Below are 21,095 nucleotides of genomic sequence, written 5' to 3'. Positions count from 1 at the left end.
CTAGTTATTTTACATTTGCGTGAGCAAGTAAGCAAATTACCAAGTTTTGTACCATTCCAATGAAGTAAAAAAATTATATAATAATAATAATTTTTTTGCTCAAAAATGACCGGAGAGCACCAGAGGGTTGAATATATTGAGCAATGTGCAGGTCAATTACCAAATTCTCACTCACTAAATACTACACAATATTACTAAATACTCACTCACACTCCACCTGTAGGACATAGTGCTTTACTGAACTATTGAACTATGTTTGCATCATTGAATTATTTTCCTGTTGATCACTATAAAGCTGCTTTGAAACAATATGTATTGTATAAAGCGCTATAAATATAAAGGTGACTTAACTTGACTAAATGAAACCGAGTAACAACATTTTTGTGAAAAGACACATACTGTAACATTCAATTTATTTACAAGAATTCACAACCTGATGTCAAAACATCAGTTTACTTAAGAAAAAAAATAAAACATTTACAAGATTAGTGTTCCAACGTCAAAAGAGGTAGCTAACAATGTTTTCTAAAAGCACCTAACTGCATTTGATGGCTGATTTCAGATCTGTTTTTAAATATATGTCGCTCATTCAAAAGTCCAAATCATTTTAAAGTACATATCTTTGAACGGAACAGTCAGTCATTTCTTTGTTGTTACTATTTCCAGGGCATGGTTTTACAGTTCTTTTCGATCATGACAGGCATTTGAAAATGTCCTCCTCTAATGCGCCCAGGACTCTGTGTTTTCCTCCGGTCTGGTTGTGCTTACAGACTGTGGAGATACTGCATTTGGTGGAGAGATGTTTAGACTTGCAAAGACCTCGTGTGCCGTTTTTCCAAGCATGCCTTGCACATCACAGACAAAGCGGTAGACGTAGCGCTTCCCTGCTGTTTTGTGAATGATGTTTTTGTGGTAGTAGTAACGCAGACCACGACTTAGCTTCTCGTAGTTCATTTTGGGCTTGTTCTTACACTGCCCCCACCGCTTCGCCACCTGGAGGATACAAGGGAGATGTTAAGCCAGTCTTTATCTTTAGAACAACTGAGCGAATGTGAAAATTCCAGATGTAAAGATAAATTCTCTTTTGCTTACATCGTCATGATGTTTTGAGACTCTACGTGTTTTGTTTTGGTTGAGGTATGAATCTTACCTCTGCAGGATCTGACATTTTAAACTCCCAGCCATCCCCAGTCCAGCTAATGAAAGTGTGGCAAGCAGAATCGAGCAGAAGTTCCAGCAGAAACTGCCAAAGCTGTATAGGCCCAGATCCTGATGGAGAACAAACAGTACTAAGTCATATATCCTGACAAGACTAAATGATTCTCATTTTCTGTTATGAAAAATATGTATGCTTCAAAGGCTTCTGAAACAATTGGTCACCTGGGTAGGCGGACATTGGTGTCATTTCACCCTCTCTGTCTGATCTTTGAGATGGTGCGTTACGCCTTTTGACCACACGGGGGCAGAACTGCTCAGAGGATTGAGTAACTGGAGGCGATGAAGAGGATGCCGGCTGCCCAAGCATGGAAGTGCAATAAGTGGGTGAGGGGTAGTCGGACCAGTATGAAGGCCTGCTTTGCTGCTCTGCTTCATACAAGGCATAAGGTCTCTCTGCATCACCTACACAAGAAAAACAACACTTAATATTTCAATATTTTAGGTTATTTTAAAAATGAAAGAATATAATAAATATATAAATAAATTATATATATTTATATTATATATATTTATTATATATATATATATATATATATATATATATATATATATATATATATATATATATATATATATAACATTTATAAAACAAATTATATATGTAAATATATATAATTTATAAAAAAAAATTATATAGTATTTATTTATCCATGTATTTATGCATTAATATCTTTAATGCATGTATAATTAATCATTTGTTGATACTTTACTCCTATATAATAGGTAATATAATACTTTTAAATGTCATCAATAACATATGATAACTTCTATTTAGCTTCGCCTGAAAATGCATGATATATTTGAAACAATATGCATCTCTCAAATGCCTACCCAGATGGTCCAGATTGACGGTACCGGTTGCTCCTCTGTGACTCTGACCTTTCCCAGGTTGGTAATGGCTGCTGGTGTCCATCCCTGGGCTGAATGTGCTGCTTTGTGCTGGAGTGCATAAAGGGACGAGGTTCTGGTAGGTTTGAGTAGATTCCTGAAAGGCAACCTGCTGTCTGTCTGCTACCATTCCTTCTGGAACTATGGAAAGATTACATAGTATGAGGCCAGGCCACTTAAAAGATGAGTTTGTACACTGTAAATGTAATATATATATTTGATACTTACTATTAGTGTATGATGACCAGCAGCTAAACTCAGGGAAGGAGTCCAGATTAAATAGTCCAGAGTCTACAAGAGCATGACCTATACAATAAAAACACACATTAATGTTTGTAATCATTAAAATACTTGTTTGCATTATTAATATAATGGCCAGGAATTTGTGCATCATGAGATGCTTACCTTTAGCACTGTGCAAATGCTCCTTCTGGGGCTCTGAATAGGTTTCTGGATACTGCTGATGGACAGGTCCTTTGCTGTCTAATAAAAAGGACAGGTCTTCACCACTGCAGTCTGGAGGTACATTATCAAAGATGTGAAATGAACGAGAGCCAGAAGAAATCGTTTATTCTAGAATTAACAATGGATTTATGTATGCAAGCTCCCATTAAGTTTTCCACACCTAGTCTGAACTGTGCTAGGAATAAAAGCGTCTGTGGCAGAGTGATGAAGAAGGGAGTAGGAGAGGGGGTGCTAAATCTGTTTGAGGAGGAAGTCTGGAGGAAAGGATTAGGAAGAAAGGGAGGGAGCAGAAAAAAACGGGTGTATCTTTAACCCAGCCACCCCTTTTTTTTCTACATCCCTGGTTTGGACATTCCTAAATCTCAGAGCATGCATAGCCTGACATCCCCTTTTCCTGATGAGCTTTGAATTAGTGCACACAAACAAGATGTCAAGGTCTAATTTTTAGGGTTTTGACAGGGGTGTTGCAATTCTGGCATTGCAGCTCAAGGACAGAGGAAATGTTTTGCACGGACATTCAGGAAACAAAGCTGGAGAAATACTAAATCCCACAAAATCTGACAGATTTTCCCCCTGAGGGCAAATATGGGCTTTGACGTTATCATTTAGGCTATACACTGAGAGAGATAACAGGAGATTTTATATAAAGACAGCCTATTTAAACTCTGTATAGATAAAAATGTGTTGAAATAAGATTTTACCATATGAGCTGAAGTCAAAACCACCAGGAACCTCCTGAGTTCTGAAGTCTTCTGTGTAAAATCCAGCTTGATACATTTCCATATCTGAAGAAAAAAAACAGCATCATGGGTTAATTCTCAAAATCTTTATAATTTATTAAACACATCAGTGGGTGTAAAACAGTCCATTATTTTTAATGCCAGTCAGTGATTCAAACACTGATAATACAGGTTAAGAATCTCAAATTACAATTGACATATTAAAATGTAATTGAAGAGAAAACCTTACCTTTACGTTCTCAGAGTCCTTATTCCAGATATAAAGGATTTACTACAGCCTCAAGCGCTGCCTAACAATCCTGTTGACTGTTGGTGCTTCACCGGGACCGTTATAAAGAGGCCGCGCGCGACGGGGCGTGTCCGCGCGACCTGTGAAGGAATGCGTCGTGACTGCGGTTCCCTCCTTTTACTAATCGTGACGTCAGACAGGAGTCACGACCACAGATTTGTTACCCTTTCATTCATAGAAAAGGTGTCTATGGGGGAGCAGAAAAAACATCACCAGACATGTTTGACTGACATGTCCCTTCACATTTATTTTTCCAGATACAAGACCGTTCGACCTAAAAACTTCGTTTAGAATAGTTGTAAGATTAAAAGGCTGAAACGTTAAGACGATAGACCCTATTTAAGGTAGACGCCATACGGTTTCCCGAATTAAATTACAGTCCGCTTAATTCGGCCTATTGTTCTGAATAAGTGTTACTCAAACAGCTTGACAAAACATTGAAAAACTATTTTAAAAATCCTGGTGACACGAAACTCTGGAAACTATAGGCTTTTGAAGATATAGCATATGCCCACCCAAAGTTCCTGGTGACACGAAACTGTGGAATACAAACTGTGACACAGACGGTACAAACCATTGTAGCCTACGTCTGTCCCTCATAGCCTTTCATTCATGAAAAAATTAAAATGGCGTCTTCCAAGAAAAATAATAAGTAAAAAAATAATATAATTATAATAATAATATAATAGCCTAATAATAAGTAGTCTATGACAATTATAATTATGATTTGACAGGGCATATTTAGTCATGTTATTAGGTAACACTTTTTTTTTTTTACAGTGTCCTTGTTACACGTTGCATGTAGCATATTACTGTAGCAATAACTACCTATAAATTAGCTATGCATAATTAGATGCAACTAACCATAAACCAACCCCTATTCCTAACCCTAGTAGGCTACTAAGTAGCCACTGTAACACGGACACCTTAAAATAAAGTGTAACCAATTATTAAATATGAATGTAGACTACAACAGCAACGTTTTCGTGGTTGTTTTAAGTCAGGATTTAGGATACGAAATATGTAAGAATATGCTATACAAATTATACGCTACATTTGAATTGCATTCAGTAGATTTTTAACGGAAATATATTACATAGGCTAATATAGGCATAGAAGACCAACTAGAAAAATGTAAGTTATTTTTTTGGCGGTCTACTATCACCAAACCCATCAAAATACATCATTATAAAGTTACGAGAGGAGAAATGTTCTAACTGGAAGTTAGGAATAGGATCAATCAGAACCAGTAACTTTGACTTTAATGAGGGTTTCGTATCTTTAAAAGCCATTCAAGAGAACAATGGTCTGTAAAATTCCGAGTCAAGGAGGCCTGAAATCACGGCGTGAGTGCTTTGGACAGATAAGACCAACCCAAGGGTCTTGTATAAACAAACACCTCAGGCCATTTTCCTCCGGCGTGCAGAAAAAATACATCTGGAAAAGTAAGTTGCCAAATCGTGCAAGGGCTGAGTCGTGATTGAAGGAGTCGCTCACTGAAGAGGATACAATCAGTGTCAAATTCCCATGGCACCTCAACCCTTGCTAGACGTCGAATGTGTCGAAACAATTGTTTTTTTAAACATATCTTAATGTTGTTAAAATTCTTTCCCAGAATAATCCAGTTTAAAATATTCAACAATTAAGCAATGTTTAAGGACTAAACAATATCTGCTTTATATTCTTATATGAAGGCTATCAATCGTAGCCTATACACAATCTATAGGCTATGTTCATAACGTAACCGATTATTTTCAGTTGTGTGAGTTTTGGAGAGCTTTTTTGCAGCTGTTGATTCATGATACTGATATGGCGTTTCATATCACTGGTTTGCGGTTTGAGAATTCAACTTAAGTCGCGATTTCCTGTCGCTATAGTAAAGTTGGTAGGCTAAGCAATCTTTGGAAAAAATGTAAAAACACATTAGCTAATAAAGTAGGCCTAAATAACATAGCCTAAATAAAGCTCATGTACATGTTCTTAGGCTACTGTTGATCAATCAACGAAAAAGGGAAATACTTTAATTGGACTACACCCTTAAAAATAAAGGATCTTTATTAGCATCAATGGCTCAGTGAAGAACCTTCAACATCCATAGAACCTTTTTATTGCACATAATGTTCTTTATAGTGGAAAAACGTTCTTTAGATCATTAAAATGTTTGTCATTGCTAGAAAAAAAAAGGCTATTTTAAAGAACTGTTCACTGGTTCTTTGGGAACCTATGGTCCTATGGCATCGCTGCTTACAAAAAAGTGAAATAAAGTGGAAAGAACTTTTTTCCACAATGAAGAACCTTTTGTGGAATGGAAATTTCCAAAGATGTTAAAGGTTCTTCATGGAACCATAAGTGGTATATAAAAACAAAGATTTAGTAAAAAAATGCTTATACAATTTACACATAGCCTTTAAATCAACTTTAAGGCTGCCATTCTTCGTTTAATATGAAGATGGCAAAAAAATGATGATATGTTAAGAAAAAGGTCAGATTAAAAAGTAAATAAATAAATTAACAAACTTTGTAACTGATCTTAAAATCTCATTATAATCAGTGAACTTTAAATAGGGCGTTTTGGTTTAACAAATATTCTGAGGAGTTGGTGCAATAAGAGTTCACCAATAAGGAACAGAGCTAGATGCTTTTGTGTGACTTCACTTCCCAATTTTAGAAAGGAGAGCTCAAAAAGAAAAAAAAACCGTTGCCATCCGGTTATGGTCTAAGCGAAAATAGTATGGTTTGCGCCGATGACTAAATGCGCCTGTGCACACAAGTCGATGCGTTTCAGCTGGGTTATCAAAGTACCTAGGTTTATATAGCTTAAGTTTACCAAAGTATTTTCTTCATGAACTCCACCGAAATCTGCAATGGACTGTACTATTAAGGTAGGCGTTTGATCTGGTTTATTGTCTGTTCTGAAAATGAGTAGCGAGTGCGCAACCACCCACACGGTTAGCGCGACTACTGGTGAGAGAGGCAAGGCGGTGATGCAGGTCCCCACTCTTTCCTTCTTGTACAAAATTTCCTCTTCCTTCCCGTTCGTGGTTGAATGTCGGCTCTTTAATAACACAAGAAACCGCTACAACATTTAGACTCAGATAAAAACCGAAATGGTGTCCAGAGCGCGCGCGAGAGAGGGTATGCACAAATTTTTTATTCCAATTGTTTTTATTTTTAAACAGTTACGCACTAGTATGCACAATGGCATATTTAATGATCTTTCCAAGACGGTTAGTTACACGTAGCTAACTTCTTTTTCAATTACCAAAGAACAACGAAAACTCAAGAAAATGCCAACTGGAAAACAATATACTGAATTTCACATATGGCACAGTTATGGCGGGGCGCTCTCGAGGCAGGTGGCTTTATGGCGCCAACAACAAGGTATTCTGTGGATAGGCTACTTTAAAAATCACCAATCTAGAACTTGAATCTAATATCGTCTGATATTGTTATTATGTATACTTTCAGCTCGTTAAATTATTCATGACACGTCGACAAGAACAAATATATTAATGCGTATTAACTGTGATAAACTGATTGAATTTATTTGGATTTTATTGGGATGATAACAGTATGCAGAAAATGGTGGCAAGCAACAGCTTATGTTATTATTAATATATTCCTTGGCTAAGTGTTTTATTCGTTATGAAAATTATCGAGTAGGTTATAGCTACATAATGTTGTGAAGTTTAGAAGACGAACCAACCTTCCACACGCTTGGTGAAGGCTAGTTGTTATTTTAGAAAATCTTAAATACACTTGTACATTCATAAAGATAAAAAAAAAAATCATAAAATGACACACACATCGCTAAAATCCCATGCAGGCATTATCAGTCGTATTGAAATTCATTTTAAATACTGAAATAGTTACTAACCTAAAACAATTTAAGTTATTGTTTGATAGTTGTTTCCTGATTATTTTATATGATTTAGTAGGCTTAATAATAGGTTTTTCTTTATCGACTATATTTCGTTTTAAATTGATGTCGCAATTTAATCTGTAAAAAATAACATCGCAAACATTCTAATTTAACGTCTCAGTTTGTTCGATTTGGCGAATAACTTGAATGTAACGCATTTGAAAGTCAGTCATCAGAGTTGTTTTTTTTATTGTTAATTCTGTTAAATTAGTGTTGATTCAGCTTGCCGACTTTACGCAATGATACATCCCCTTTGTAACAGAGCAGAGAGGTATTGCAACAATTCCTCTGTTACGTGTTTGCAGGCTATTCCATGCCTGATTTAGTTCTTTAAGGAATAATTTATAGCAAAGTGCTGGGCGCTTGTCAGGTGTCGTTATCAGAACTCAGCAGGCTTCCTGTCTCAAACCTCAGACTTTCCGCACACACTTCCGGAGTCTCTATTCGAAAAAAGGCAACAAAGACTGAGAAAAACAAAATTGATTCGATAGATGTGCGATGCCAATGCATTGTTCCACATTTCAATTAAATTATCCGGACAATAAACTGAAGCAAAATCGAACGTGTTTCGTCTCCACGCGCTGTGGCGGTGTAGTAAAGCAGGCTCTCCTCAGAAAATCGCCACCATCTTTACTTGCAAGATGCTGCTGATTAAAACTTGTGAAAACCACAAAAGTGTTTTTGCAGCTCAGAGCGCAGCTGCGTGTCTCTTTGCAAAATCAGCATGCCTTAACGTCAACTTCTGCTTTCTTTCACTCTCGCAAAATGAACATGACTAACATAACTGTAAAAGTTCTCGCTATAGATTATGATCCATGAGAACATTTGAATTAGCGTGCATCAGACAGTTACAGCTCTTAAAATATCTATAAAAAATAACATTACTAGCCTGTTATATCAAGCTATAAATTATAACCCAACTTTTATAAATTGTAGCTATTATAACTAATAATTTGCATTATTATTAGTAGTGGTATTACTATTTATTTTAATATGATAATATTAATATTTTAGTCATTTATATAGGCTCTTTATTATTTGTAAATTATTTTTTACTAAATTGAGAAATCCTCACACGGGTAGCAGACTAACTTATAATGTAGCCATTATGTCAGTAACTAAACGACCAAACGAAACAAATAAAACGATTTGTTCCCTCAGTCGTGACGGTCCCCGCTGTTAAGCATCAAAGCTGTATTCGGTTTCATAGATTGTACTGACTGCAGTGTAAGTCAGTCAGTCAAATAAGATGCAAACACTAGGCTACAGAAAACGAAAAGTGAAAATGTGGTGGGTGAGACCAGGGTTGGTTGGCACATTCTTCATTCTTTGTTAAAGATCTCTGGCGAAACAAGCAGCAGGATCACCCAGATTAAATAAAACCCCATTCTTGTGGGATTGGTTAGCACAATGTTAAAGGCAAACAGAAGAAACGACAAACAGAAATGATAAAAATGGGTATTTTGACTAACTAACCAAACTAACATCACTTAACACATGGTATAATTATTATTTTTATGATAAAATGTACTATAATTTGATCTTCCAGTTTCTATCACATAGGCCTACTTCTAGTTTTATGCATGTATTTATATGTATACCTTAATGAAGGTTTAATCTTTCTTAGTTTGTATAGCCTTAGCCTACTAACACTGATAAATTATGCCATCAGCTGAACAAAATTGATCAAGTCTTCCAAATATTAATTAAAACATAAATAGTTCCTATATCAATTTGTTCTGAATCAACGTTGATATATCAACTAACACTGATATATTTGAAATATCTTTCTGCAAGTTATTTTGATAAAAATTTTAGTAACCCTGTTCCAAACAACTCGGATCTTCCCTAATAATAGCCTACATACATTTTATTTTTATTTTTTATTTTTAGTTATTTATTGGGTTCACATGGCAAATAGCCCAAATAGACATTATTAACCCTCTGGTGCTGTTCTGTTATTTCTTACTAAATGTTTTAAGTTTTTTTTTTTTAATTCATCGGAATGGTACGAAACTTGGTAAAGGTTTTGGCACTTGCTAAGTGAACATGGTGATTCATGGACATGATTCGAAAATGTTTAATGGTCCTAAAAAAATTCACAATTGTATTGCTGGAAATGAATGGGAGACGTATTTTATCTAGTGGAAACATTTGGTACTGCGCCCAAATGAAATTTTACTCATTTTCTGAAGTTCAAATTTGGAACAACTAGTTTACATTTATGGCTTTGAGTTTCTCACAGTTTTAGAGTAAAATATGTTTGGAAAATATCCATTTCATATAAAAAGCATTTTTGTGCAGTTTTCATAATAATAGACAAACTTTTAGAACGTTTTTCACTTCAGCGATAATCTGCCTAGTGGCTTCTTTAAAAAGTGCTCCAAAGCATTTAAGATTTATTACAGTTTAAGTTGGAAATTTTATTTTCAGGTCTATGCTTAAAAAATTGTTAACTTGTAATAAATAGATCATAACTATTCCAGAAATATAATTTAGCACCATAAAATCCCATAAAATCCTAAATATTAAATAAAAAAACATTATCAAACTAAAATATAGTACATTAATTTCATTGAATAAAAACAACAACCATTTTGTCATTTTTGACCACCACACGAGCAGCACCAGATAGGGTTATCTTAGTTTATCTTTAATGCATAAACTATATTACAACAGGCAGTTAAGGAATTGCAAACTCATTTATATTTAAAATGAGGAGAATGAATCATAATAATTGAGATAATTGTCATGCATGACTATGGTATACAGTGCACTTTTTGTGAGTAGGCCTACATGGGGTCCAATAGTGTAACCTGGGACATTTTTTTGCATGTCTGACTTCTGCAATTTACTGTGATTTTCACCCTGATACTTCAAGCCAACAAAGTTTTGACCACATTTAGACTACCAACATTTTGTCTGACAAAGACCTGTCTGGTCAAATTGTTGCGCTGTTTGGCAAAAAAAATTAATTGGAGCTGCAATTGCAGTGTGCACACTTTTTTGTTTTGTTTATTTATCGTTATCTTTTTGTCCTGCACCTGAGCCCAAATTGGATTTCGGACGTGCACACCTCATTTGTATTTTCGATTCTAACAAATTACCACAACAAACCAGCTAGAATATGATTATGCCAACAGTCTTGTTTGTGATAGAGAAAGAAATATACACATCAACCTTAAGATGTCCTATTGTTAGGAAAGGGACATTTCATAACCTGCTTTCATTACTAAAGATTGACCACAGTGCTCTTAGGTTCTTTATGTAGCATGCATCAGATTACATATATAGATACAGCTTTGAAAAATAAGTCTAATTTCTCAGTTAATTAGCAGTAATCTAGTAAATCTGTTTGCAATGTGTTCCACCCTCTTGATGGTGATTTACTGTGCGATTAGTTTCTGTGCAAAACCTCCAAAACCTAAAAGCACTGTGCATTTCTCCATGCAGCGTAGCTCTACCACAAGCTTTGTTGTTACAAAATGAGAATTTCTTTCACAAGACCAAATGGAGGTCTGTTGCAATTGACTTGAAAACACTGCATGCATGCCACAGGCACCCAGCAGCTCCAAGGACAGCACAACAATGGCATGACGGTTTATGTGCATCACACTTTGTTTTTGATGTGAGATGCACATTAATCTCACTGACCTTGACTTTGACATTTTGCACACAGCATGCAGTTTATGTTTGCTAAAATATTGCATTAGGTTTCTCAGCAACAGAGACTGATATGAAACTCATTGAACAGGAAGTCAGTTGTGGCATTGGTGGCCAGGGTAGAGTATGTTTATGTTCATCACTTTGGAGGACAGAGAGCAGTACTATGTATGTGGTTGTGGTTTAAAAGGTGCAGAATAAATTTAACTGCAAAATTAAATATCAGCTTAATTAAAGCTGGCTGTAAAAGTGGCCTGGTATCAATTGTGTTTTAGGATGTAGAATGAACTGAATACATCAGTTATCCAACTAGCACATTTGCTCCATGCTGTTTGCATTTGTATAGTGATCCAAATGAACCGTTTTAAATGTACCTCAAGTGAATTTTCAAATGGTGTTGGACAATGCAAGAGAGGCTGCACATACATTTTAAGTGCATGTCGCCTCTCCTCCGATCAGCAGCAAGTTTAGCATCATCTGTGCACTTTGTTCGTTGTTGTACATTTGTACACAAGACTGGCACTAGCAAATGCACACAGACTAGGCTGTGAAAACAGTTTCAGCTCTCGGCTTGGCCTTGTTTTGAGCTTGCTTTCACTTCTCTACTAGAGCAGAGATCACATAATGCTTGTGCTATTCACATCTAGCTCAATAAGAGAATTGGAAAAAGAGCAAGATTTGTGGCAGTATTTTCATAGTGGATTATAACAGGCAAAAATATAAGACATTTTAAGAGAAACCAGTAATACTGACTGAGACTTCTTGGCTTGCTGCCACAAATCAATCAATCCATCCATCCATCCACATTTTGTTATGTCTGTAAAGCCTAGAAACCTTCAAGGGTTTTAAAACTTTTTTCAAAACTTTCAAACAAGGCACGGTCAAGCCAACATTCAAAGTTGTGTCAATGCATCTTATGAATTGTAATTCTACTTCCTAACATTCAAATTTGAAGTGCAATTCTTCATCCTGTTTGCTGCCTGCTTCAATTCAAATTCCGGCATCCTCAATCCAATTCTAATTTGACAACATAACCAAACAACCGAAGATGGTGTTGGTTGGGACCGCATAGAGGACATTCTTCTCCGATAGACTTAACCTAAAAATATGCATAATATAACATTTTACCAAAAAGCAATTTATAGGTAAACAATGCCATCACAATCACTTTATGAAACTGAACACCGAAACAGCTTCTCACAGCAAGTTTGCAATACTTAGGTCAGGTGAAAGCACTCTACAATGCTGTCTCCTCCTGTTTGGTGACCCTCAACCTCTCAGCATTCAGAACAAATTTGTTTTTCAGCTTTAAATGACCCACATTTCTACCACTCCTCTGTTTCCTATCTCATGCCCCATGCCAAAAGGTTTCACTGCACATGGGGGCCAGATTTCCTGTGAGCCACCGAAAAAGCTCAGTGCTGACGTATGTCAGCCCTAAAGACAATACTAAAGCCTTCTAAACAAGCTGCCTGAATTCATCTATAACACAAACATTTATTCACACACAAACACTTACATACATTTGAATGTTTAAAACGTCTTTTTGAAGTTTCAAACAGACACACCTATACCAGAGCTATTCAGTGCAGACTACCAACATTAAACACAGGAAATAAAGGCACAGATGTCGCAATTTCTAATTTGACTCACAACTAATTTGACTCTAGTGCCAAGTCATATCTACCTGGAAGTCAAAAAACGCCCTAAACTATTCCGATAAACTGCTATTTTTAAGTTTCAAAATGAATATCCCATTGCTGAACATTAAGAGTCATTTTAGCGCCAAATTAAAAATGTTTTAATTCTTACGACATCAGTCACTGATTAAAGTCACAGCATAGCGATATCAGCGGAAACCCGTAACATCCGTGTTCTTGAATTACTGACTAAATGATATACAGTTATTTCTATCCTGATTTGTTCCTCACCTAAATCAAGTGGTTGGACAAATTTGTTTTTCGTTTACATAACCATTGTGTATTGTATACATCACAGGAAGCTCTATCGGTGGTGAGTGAAGACCAGTCCATATTCGAGTCGCCGTTCAGCGGTCCCCAGGCCATGCACATGAAGGGAGAGATCACCTCGCCTACAGTGTTCAGACAGGGTTCTGAAGAAAGCCTAGAACCGACTGAGCCAGACTGGACCGGATCAGCCACACAAAACCCTGCCAAGAGAGCAGAACACATCAACGGTACCAGGTGGGGAACCAAACACGGATGTCAGAATACCAGAGTATCCACTTAAAGGGCTCATTCCCTCAAAAAAATAATTCTGCCATAATTTACTCCCCTTCATGTCATTCCAAATCTATATAGCTTGCATTCTTATGGGAACAAAAGAAGACGACAAACAGAATGTCCAAGCTGCTCTTTTCCACACAATGACAATAGACACACATGCTGTCATGCACCATAAAGTACTCCATATGGGTCATAGGTGCCAATTGAATTAAGACGTATTGCATATTCACACTTTTTTATATTTAAACCCGCCATGTTGCTTGACACGTTACAAGCGAGAAACCAGTGCCATTCAGCATCACTAATGTCAAAACCTGTCATAAAGCATTTTCAGGAGACATATTTAAACTGTTCCTTTAACGTCATAACTGTGTGCATTTAAAACAAAAACATTTGGATTGAGCCATTTCATATTTTCTTCATTCCACGCCATAGCCGTGAATCCCCAGTGGACTGCAGTGTGACTAAAAGGACCCGACACATGAGTAACAGTGATGGGGGACCATTGGCCTACCAGGCCTCTTATCCAGAGCCACGTAGTAGCCCACAGAATGCCACCCCACCCAGCAGTGTCACAGAGGAGAAGAGGGTGATTGTACCAGCAGGTGAGATCTGTAGTTTCCATATAAATGTTGTTTAGACAGGAAGCTGTGTCTGACTGTATTCATGAAAAGGCATTCACAAGCCTTTTTACTTCTGTAATGAGACATGCACTACATATACTAAGTTATTATTATACTTATATTCAGCAAGGATGCATTAATTTGATCAAAAGTGACAGTAAAGACATTTCTAATTTAAAAAAAAGATTTCCATTTAAAATAAATGCTGTTCTTTTGAACTTTGTATTCATTAAAGAACCATAAACTGAAAATAAATCACAGCAGCACAACCGTTTTCAACATTGATGATAAGAAATGTTTCAAATCAGCATATTAGAATGATTTCTGAAGATCATATGACACTGAAGACTGGCGTAGTGATGCTGAAAATTCAGCTTTGCTTTACAGGAATAAATTCTATTTTAAAATATACTCAGATTAGAATAGTTACTTTAAATTGCAAAAACATTTCACAATATTACTGTTTTTACTGTATTTTCCATCCAATAAATGCAGCTTTGGTGAGAGAATTCTTTCAAAAACATTAAAATTCATACCAACCCCAAACTTTTGAATGGTAGTGAATGTAAGAGTGAAAAAGGATATATATATATATATATATATATATATATATAGATATATATATATATATATATATATATATATATATATATATATATATATATATATATATATATATATATATATATATATATATATATATATAAGAGTCAGAATTTGATTTTATCTATAAGGAACTGATTGGATCATGTAGTAGGTCTCTGTAAGCTTGGTAATTTGGTTATTTTGATAAAAAGTTCAGATTATAATTTTATGAAAGATTACAAAGAAAAACTTTTCTCCTTTTGAGATACCATGCACCTACTTAGGAACATGTATTAGGTAAATCGTTTTAGCATATTTCAGTTTTGACTTCATGTCGACTGTTGTTGTCGGCTAAAACATTACAAACCATATTTGGTAAATTAAATTAAGCTAAAATAATATAAAACAGCAATATTAGATGAAAAGCTTCTCTTAAGTAAACTTAAATTGAAATTAAAATATAAAAATACAAGCTAGTTCAAGATATCAATAAATACTTCAATAGAATACAAATAATTCTCTAACACTATTGTTTTGAGACTTTTTAAGCACTAGACAGATTTAGTCTGGAGTTGACCAGTTTCTAAAACTAGAGGATGTATAGATGTCTAAACAAAGATATGTGGTAATTATGCAGTGACCACAGGCTCTTGCTTCACTTACTTGTGCTTTGTGGGAAAAAGGCAGGTTTGTAACAAGGGTATTAGTGTGTGTGTTTTTCTCCTTTTACAGAAAAAACACACTGATGCTTTTCCTTCTACTAGATCCCAACAGACTAAACAGACTACGAATGACTGCATAAATTCCAACAGAGATAATCACTCTTTACTCACAAACCAATTAGGATGCTGGGCTATCTTCAGGGAGGTGTTTTTAAGGTCGCTGTAACATTATTAAGAGGGCAGAACGGTGGAGTCGCTCCATGCATTGTGCGACACTGAGTGTTATGGGATACCTCCTCATGAGTCACCCAGACCAAACAATTATAATGCTCATAATTCTCGGATATGACGTCATATTTCAAGGACAAATAAGAGAGCATGGTGGCTTATAACAGGAGGTCTATAATACTTGGAGAGTGATATCCGTTAGCATTCCCATTCATCTCAATGGCAGCTGCTCCAGACAATGGCTAAAAAAAACTTAAAAAGTAAAATAAAGAAATAAAGTTAAAAAAAATATCATATAATAATATACAATAAATAATTGAATCAGAATACAGTGGAGATGCTTTATGAACCAGATGTAGTTATGACATTTACCAGCAGGGGCTAACTGAGCCAAGACCGTGATTCCTTGGCTTATAACATTACAAACCCCTTAGTTAAGTACAAAAAACATCAGCACTATCTTAGTGAGAGAACAGTAACAAAGAGTGCATTGACTCTTCTTTTACCTCATGTTTAAACTCTGAGTCTGATCAGTCCAGCCACAGCTGAAGCACTTGTTCCTCATTTTATTCTTGCTTCTGTCCTGCTTTAGACCCAGAAGTATGGACACAAGACCATGTGCGGCAGTGGGTAGACTGGGCGATAAAGGAATACAGCCTCTCCGATGTGGACGTGTCCCTCTTCCATACCCTGGATGGAAAAGCACTCTGCAAAATGACCAAAGAGGACATGATGCGTCTCACTTCCGCATACAATACAGACATCCTGCTTTCCCATCTAAACTACCTCCGGGAGAGTAAGGAACTTCTCCCATAATTCCATATGAATAATCCATTACCATTTGTTGATTCGGTCAACAAAACATCAGGAAACGACTTTTATCATTCAGGAAATAACTGTTTATATACACACAGTTGATTGAAAGCTTGTTTTCTTTACTACTGTTCACTCAGGTAGTCCCACTTTTTCCTACCCAACAACCCCAACCCCAACCAATACACAACCACAGCCAAGACTACAGGTGAAAGCTGGTAAGTCAAACTTCTTTGCCATTTTTTTTTAGGATAAAATATGTTCTATATACTTCTGTTTGCAAATGCTGATTGAATGGGCTGAACTTGGAGCCTCTGTATAAACGTACACAATATTTTATATTAATGCAACAAAATGAGATATTTTCAGGAACTGTAATGATGACTCTTCCCAGTGAATATATATATATATATATATCTCATTCTGCAGTTTCTGCCCTCCGATAAGTCACATGCAATGTTCACTCTTAGCTGCGCGCAAAAAGAATAAAATGCTGCGCAGAGGACTGACACAAAGTGTGTGGGGAAATCCATGATTGTAATCTAAACGAGAAATAACTGCAGTGCTCTGGTCAACCGCTATAGTTTGTGTCGCTATAGAGTTAGAACCGGTGAATGTGGTTAACAGGTTTCATAGAAAGAGAATATGAGTGCGTATGAGTTGTTTTGATCAAATAAAAGATTGTGATGTTGTTTTTTGCTATTAGATCGGTGTAAATGCTTTAGTTTGTTTTCCTTATAATTTAATAATATACTATAGTATTAAAACAAATTGAAGCATTTAAAGATTTTTTTAATTCTTTTTTTCTCTTGGTAAATGTGCTTCATCTAGTGCATTCTGAATGAACTGCTTGTTTTCAAAAAAATTTTTTTTTAATATCACCAAGTTACATCAAGGGTCAAATCAAATAGAAATGGCACATTAAAGTTAAAAGTTACAACTGCATGATGTTACCACTTTTTGTGTGTGCATACTCTGTATGGTCTGGTATAGATAGACCATACAGGTCTGTTTACAGGTCTTTCTGTGTGTACAGGTCTGGTCTAAAGAATGTTTTTGCTCAGGTGGCCAGTTTGCTCAGCAAGGAAACATTGGTCACGTGGTTACTTAAGTTTTACACTCCTAAAAACAGTCCTAAACAAAGCTAAAAATACTGTAAAGCATAGCCTCTGGTGGTAAGATTTATTGAAGGTATTGTTCTGAAATAATTCCATTGGCTAAGATTGAATATAGAGAGGTGCTAAGGACTGTGGTGTGTTTCTTCAATGAATTTTGCCCCATGTGTTGCAAGGTTTTTGAATCGTTGCGTTTTCAGACAGGAAACAGCTGCATCATGACAGGAAGTAAGGGGTGTAGAGCTCAGGTTAGCACACAATTGACTATTCTGTGGCAAAGAGAATCAGTTAGAACAAAAGGACAATCCCCTGAGGAATTGTGTGCCATCTTCAGGCCTTCTTACCGTTTTGATCCTGGCTTTGTTCTGCCCTGTGTCTCTCCTTAGGGATCTTTAATGCAGGACTTCCTTCCTTCTGTGGCTGCCATTCTCCTTACTCTTTAAAGTCATCCTTTCCTGTAAAATCTCCCTTTTGTTAACTGCTCCTATCTGACTTTGCCTCCGCACAGAAAACAGCTTTGAGGAGATCGGCAGAAGGAACAGTTGGTCCTCAAGCGCCTTGCCAGCTGTCCCAAAAGGTACGGTTGCTCTGCGATCACAAAAACATCATGAAGTTACAAAATGTTATACAAATATGGAATCGTTCACCATAACCACATAAATAAAAAAAAATCACCTTTTTAAAAATCACAGGTTCTCCAATCGAACATCAGCACAACACCAGAATTTCAGAGCCTCCACCAAGACTTCCACAAGGTCGACAACTTCTTTTAATCATCTTTTTGTAACACACTACACCTTGAAATATCTAATCAGTATTGTATATTTTCCATCTTTGCAGACCCCTACCAAGCATTAGGTCCCATTAGCAGTCGTCTTGCAAATCCAGGTAAGAAATAATCATGAAATTGTAAATGCATTACTGTCAAATGAACAACAAATGTGGCCTTTTTAGAGTATGGAATCTTTTGATGCACAGTTATAGACTACATACTTGGGTTCAGTTCTTATATCAGTTAAATAACTTAATATCCCTAATGTTAATATAACCTGAACAAATTGAACATATCTAATTTATAACATGACAGTTTAACAAAACTTTCATAATTTAACAAAATAAAATGATATACATTATATTTATTTAATAATTTAAGAAATATATATATATATATATATACAGGATTGTTCAAACGGATTGTTTTTGGGATAGAAATTAGTACTTTTATTCAGCAAGGACACACTAAATTGATCAAAAGTGACAATTAAGACTCGCATGGTTACAAAAAAAAATCTTTTGAACTTTCTATACATCAAAGAAACCTGAAAAACATTAAGCAGCACAACTGTTTTCAACATTGATAAGAAATATTTCTTGAACACCAATTCAGCATTTAAGACAGATTTCTGAAGGATCATAAGACACTGAAAATTCAGCTTTTCCATCACAGTAATAAATATATTAAAAAAACATTACAATAGAAAACAGTAAAAAAAAAAAATTTTTTTATTTTTGATCAAATAAATGCATAAACTTAAAAAAAAAAAAAACATATTCCCAACCCCAAACCTTTGAACATAGTGTATATTTAGATTTTTTTTTAATGTCAGACCTGAAGGCCTAAAAATAAATAAACAATAATTTACAAACCAAGCACATCATGATCAGTATGACTCTGTTTGCCCGACCTTCTTCACACAGAAACGAAACCATTCCACACCAAGATCCGAACGACCAAACAAAATTCTAACAACCTGCCCATCACCAGCACTGACAGGACTGTGGGTAGGTGTCTGACCAACCCACATTCTGTTTCTGTGTACAACATACTAAAAAGGTCACATTTGGAGAGAAAAAAAGCTGCCTTAAAAGGGCCTTCAATCCTCTGCTAAAGATCTCTGACACTTTATTTTCACGCAGGCTCTGGTCAGATCCAGCTGTGGCAGTTCTTGTTGGAGCTGCTGTCTGACAGCAACAATTCTGCCATCATCACCTGGGAGGGCACGAACGGAGAATTCAAGATGACCGACCCAGATGAGGTGGCCAAGCGCTGGGGGGAGCGAAAAAGCAAGCCTAACATGAACTATGACAAGCTCAGCCGTGCCCTCCGCTACTACTATGACAAGAACATCATGACCAAGGTGCACGGCAAGCGTTATGCATACAAATTCGATTTCCAGGGCATCTCCCAATCCCACCAAAACCATCCTCCAGAAGGAGGCGTGCTCAAATACCAGCCCGAAGTGCCGTATGTGCAGAGCTACCACAGCCACCAGCCCAAAATGAACTTCATGGGCACTCATTCAACCCCTATGCCTGTTTCCCCAGGGAATTTCTTTGCGCCTCCTACCACCTACTGGAACTCAGCAACAGGGGTTGTCTATCCCAGCTCACCCATGCCACGACATCCCAGCACTCACTCTCATTTGAACTCTTATTACTGAAAAGGTCTAATTGTAAAGCCCTGGCTTTCGTACTCTTGGTTTGTTTTCTGGCGTGTTAAGATGCTGAAGACAACCGAGAATAACAGAATAACAAACTGGCAACTTTTCGGGGATCATTATCCAATCCAAAAACCATTGTAGCAATATCAAAGTATCAAGTTCTCCATCTCATGGCATTTTTTGTACAGTTTATGCATAATCATACACAACTGTACATCTTCGGGGCTAAATTGTAAATATGTTTTGCATGTTTCATATAAGGCTTTAAGGCATATAAGGTTTCATAAAAGACTGCTCTGACACCCCTAAAAACCATAATCATCTCTTATGTTTTAAATGTAATATGCCTTTATATGCAAGTGTGCCTTTGTACAGACATTTTTTTTAATCAAATAACGTCACGCCCCTATGTTTAACATTATATTTTAAACCAATAAAACATGTAGCTCACTTAATGCATCTGTGAATTTTATTATTGTAGACATTACCCATCTATTCATTACATAAAAAATAGCCCTTTCAATATTTGTGTGCTCAGAACATTCAATGTTAGTTCATTTTATTTGTATAATGATTTTCAAAATGGCTTTTGCTCTAAAGCATTTCTACTAAGAGACACAATTAAAAAAAAAATTATTTGCTTTTATGCATGGTTATTAGTTCCCTTGTTTTAGTTAAATCAAAAGGAGGGAACAAATTAGTACAACGTGGTCATGATTTAGTAAAACAAGAGAAAGAATTCTTAATTCATATTTTTGTCCACATGTCATGCACGTCTTTGTAGTACGGTCCCCTTGGTTATCGATTTGTCCTATTGGAGTCGATTTGAGATTTCTATGAACAACATGACTTTCAGTAAAATGTGCTCTGCTCCTATCAGCTAAGAACAGGAAGCTGAACATATACTGGACAAAACTGTGTGACTGAATAGGGTGAAATGGCAATTTCTGGCACATCATCAAGATGATGGAATAAGAATTTCTTTCAAGCAGCAAGAACTCACCCTGCCCTGTTGTTTATATTAAATGCAGCAGGGAGGGTTTTTGTAGTCTAGATATTTTTTTTATATATATTTTTTTTTTAAATATGACAGATGTTACATAGAGTGTAGTTTTTGGGTGCATTGGTAGAGTGTTCAACATGTATTTATCCAGATCAAACACATTTTCCAAGTTACAATTACTATCTCGCACCATA

General features: G+C 36.0%; 2 protein-coding genes across 8 annotated transcripts; one reads left to right on the top strand and one right to left on the bottom strand.

Moving 5' to 3' along the window:
• Nucleotides 1–396: 396 nt before the first annotated feature.
• etsrp (ETS1-related protein) lies at nt 397–3,703 on the bottom strand. Of its 2 annotated transcripts, none has more exons than XM_084087949.1 (8): nt 3,541–3,703; nt 3,273–3,356; nt 2,512–2,622; nt 2,335–2,412; nt 2,050–2,247; nt 1,381–1,620; nt 1,151–1,269; nt 397–993 (listed from the first exon to the last, which is right to left on the bottom strand). In XM_084087949.1, exons 2-8 carry the CDS (start codon nt 3,352–3,354, stop codon nt 721–723), a joined length of 1,101 nt encoding a protein of 366 aa, XP_083944075.1. In that variant the 5' UTR covers nt 3,355–3,356; nt 3,541–3,703; the 3' UTR covers nt 397–720. The 2 variants fall into 2 exon arrangements, with proteins under 2 accessions (XP_083944075.1, XP_083944076.1); XM_084087950.1 differs by having other exon boundaries at nt 2,512–2,589.
• A 2,594-nt stretch (nt 3,704–6,297) lies between these two features.
• fli1rs (Fli-1 proto-oncogene, ETS transcription factor-related sequence) lies at nt 6,298–20,353 on the top strand. Of its 6 annotated transcripts, none has more exons than XM_084087944.1 (10): nt 6,298–6,482; nt 13,184–13,389; nt 13,867–14,036; nt 16,122–16,325; nt 16,483–16,560; nt 17,966–18,034; nt 18,150–18,212; nt 18,298–18,345; nt 19,156–19,239; nt 19,375–20,353. In XM_084087944.1, the coding sequence occupies exons 1-10, from the start codon at nt 6,465–6,467 to the stop codon at nt 19,896–19,898; spliced, it is 1,464 nt and encodes a 487-aa protein (XP_083944070.1). In that variant the 5' UTR covers nt 6,298–6,464; the 3' UTR covers nt 19,899–20,353. The 6 variants fall into 6 exon arrangements, with proteins under 6 accessions (XP_083944070.1, XP_083944072.1, XP_083944074.1 ...); XM_084087947.1 differs by lacking the exon at nt 6,298–6,482 and adding an exon at nt 6,557–6,735; XM_084087943.1 differs by lacking the exon at nt 6,298–6,482 and adding an exon at nt 6,694–6,981.
• The last annotated feature ends 742 nt before the right edge of the window (nt 20,354–21,095 follow it).

This window comes from Abramis brama, assembly GCF_963993115.1.
Source record: "Abramis brama genome assembly, chromosome: 17".
Classification (NCBI taxonomy): domain Eukaryota; kingdom Metazoa; phylum Chordata; class Actinopteri; order Cypriniformes; family Leuciscidae; genus Abramis; species Abramis brama.
This window is presented reverse-complemented; position numbering and strand designations above follow the sequence as displayed.

What these genes read in the sequence shown, in the direction of transcription:
- etsrp (XM_084087949.1), bottom strand. Translation starts at nt 3,354, where the DNA reads ATGGAAATGTATCAAGCTGGATTTTACACAGAAGACTTCAGAACTCAG. An exon ending in TTTTGACTTCAGCTCATATG is followed by an intron (nt 2,623 to 3,272) that starts GTAAAATCTTAT and finishes ATGTACCTCCAG; the next exon opens with ACTGCAGTGGTGAAGACCTG. An exon ending in CGTCAATCTGGACCATCTGG is followed by an intron (nt 1,621 to 2,049) that starts GTAGGCATTTGA and finishes TTTCTTGTGTAG; the next exon opens with GTGATGCAGAGAGACCTTAT.
- fli1rs (XM_084087943.1), top strand. Translation starts at nt 6,934, where the DNA reads ATGGCGGGGCGCTCTCGAGGCAGGTGGCTTTATGGCGCCAACAACAAG. An exon ending in TCCACCAAGACTTCCACAAG is followed by an intron (nt 18,213 to 18,297) that starts GTCGACAACTTC and finishes CCATCTTTGCAG; the next exon opens with ACCCCTACCAAGCATTAGGT. An exon ending in CAGTCGTCTTGCAAATCCAG is followed by an intron (nt 18,346 to 19,155) that starts GTAAGAAATAAT and finishes TTCTTCACACAG; the next exon opens with AAACGAAACCATTCCACACC.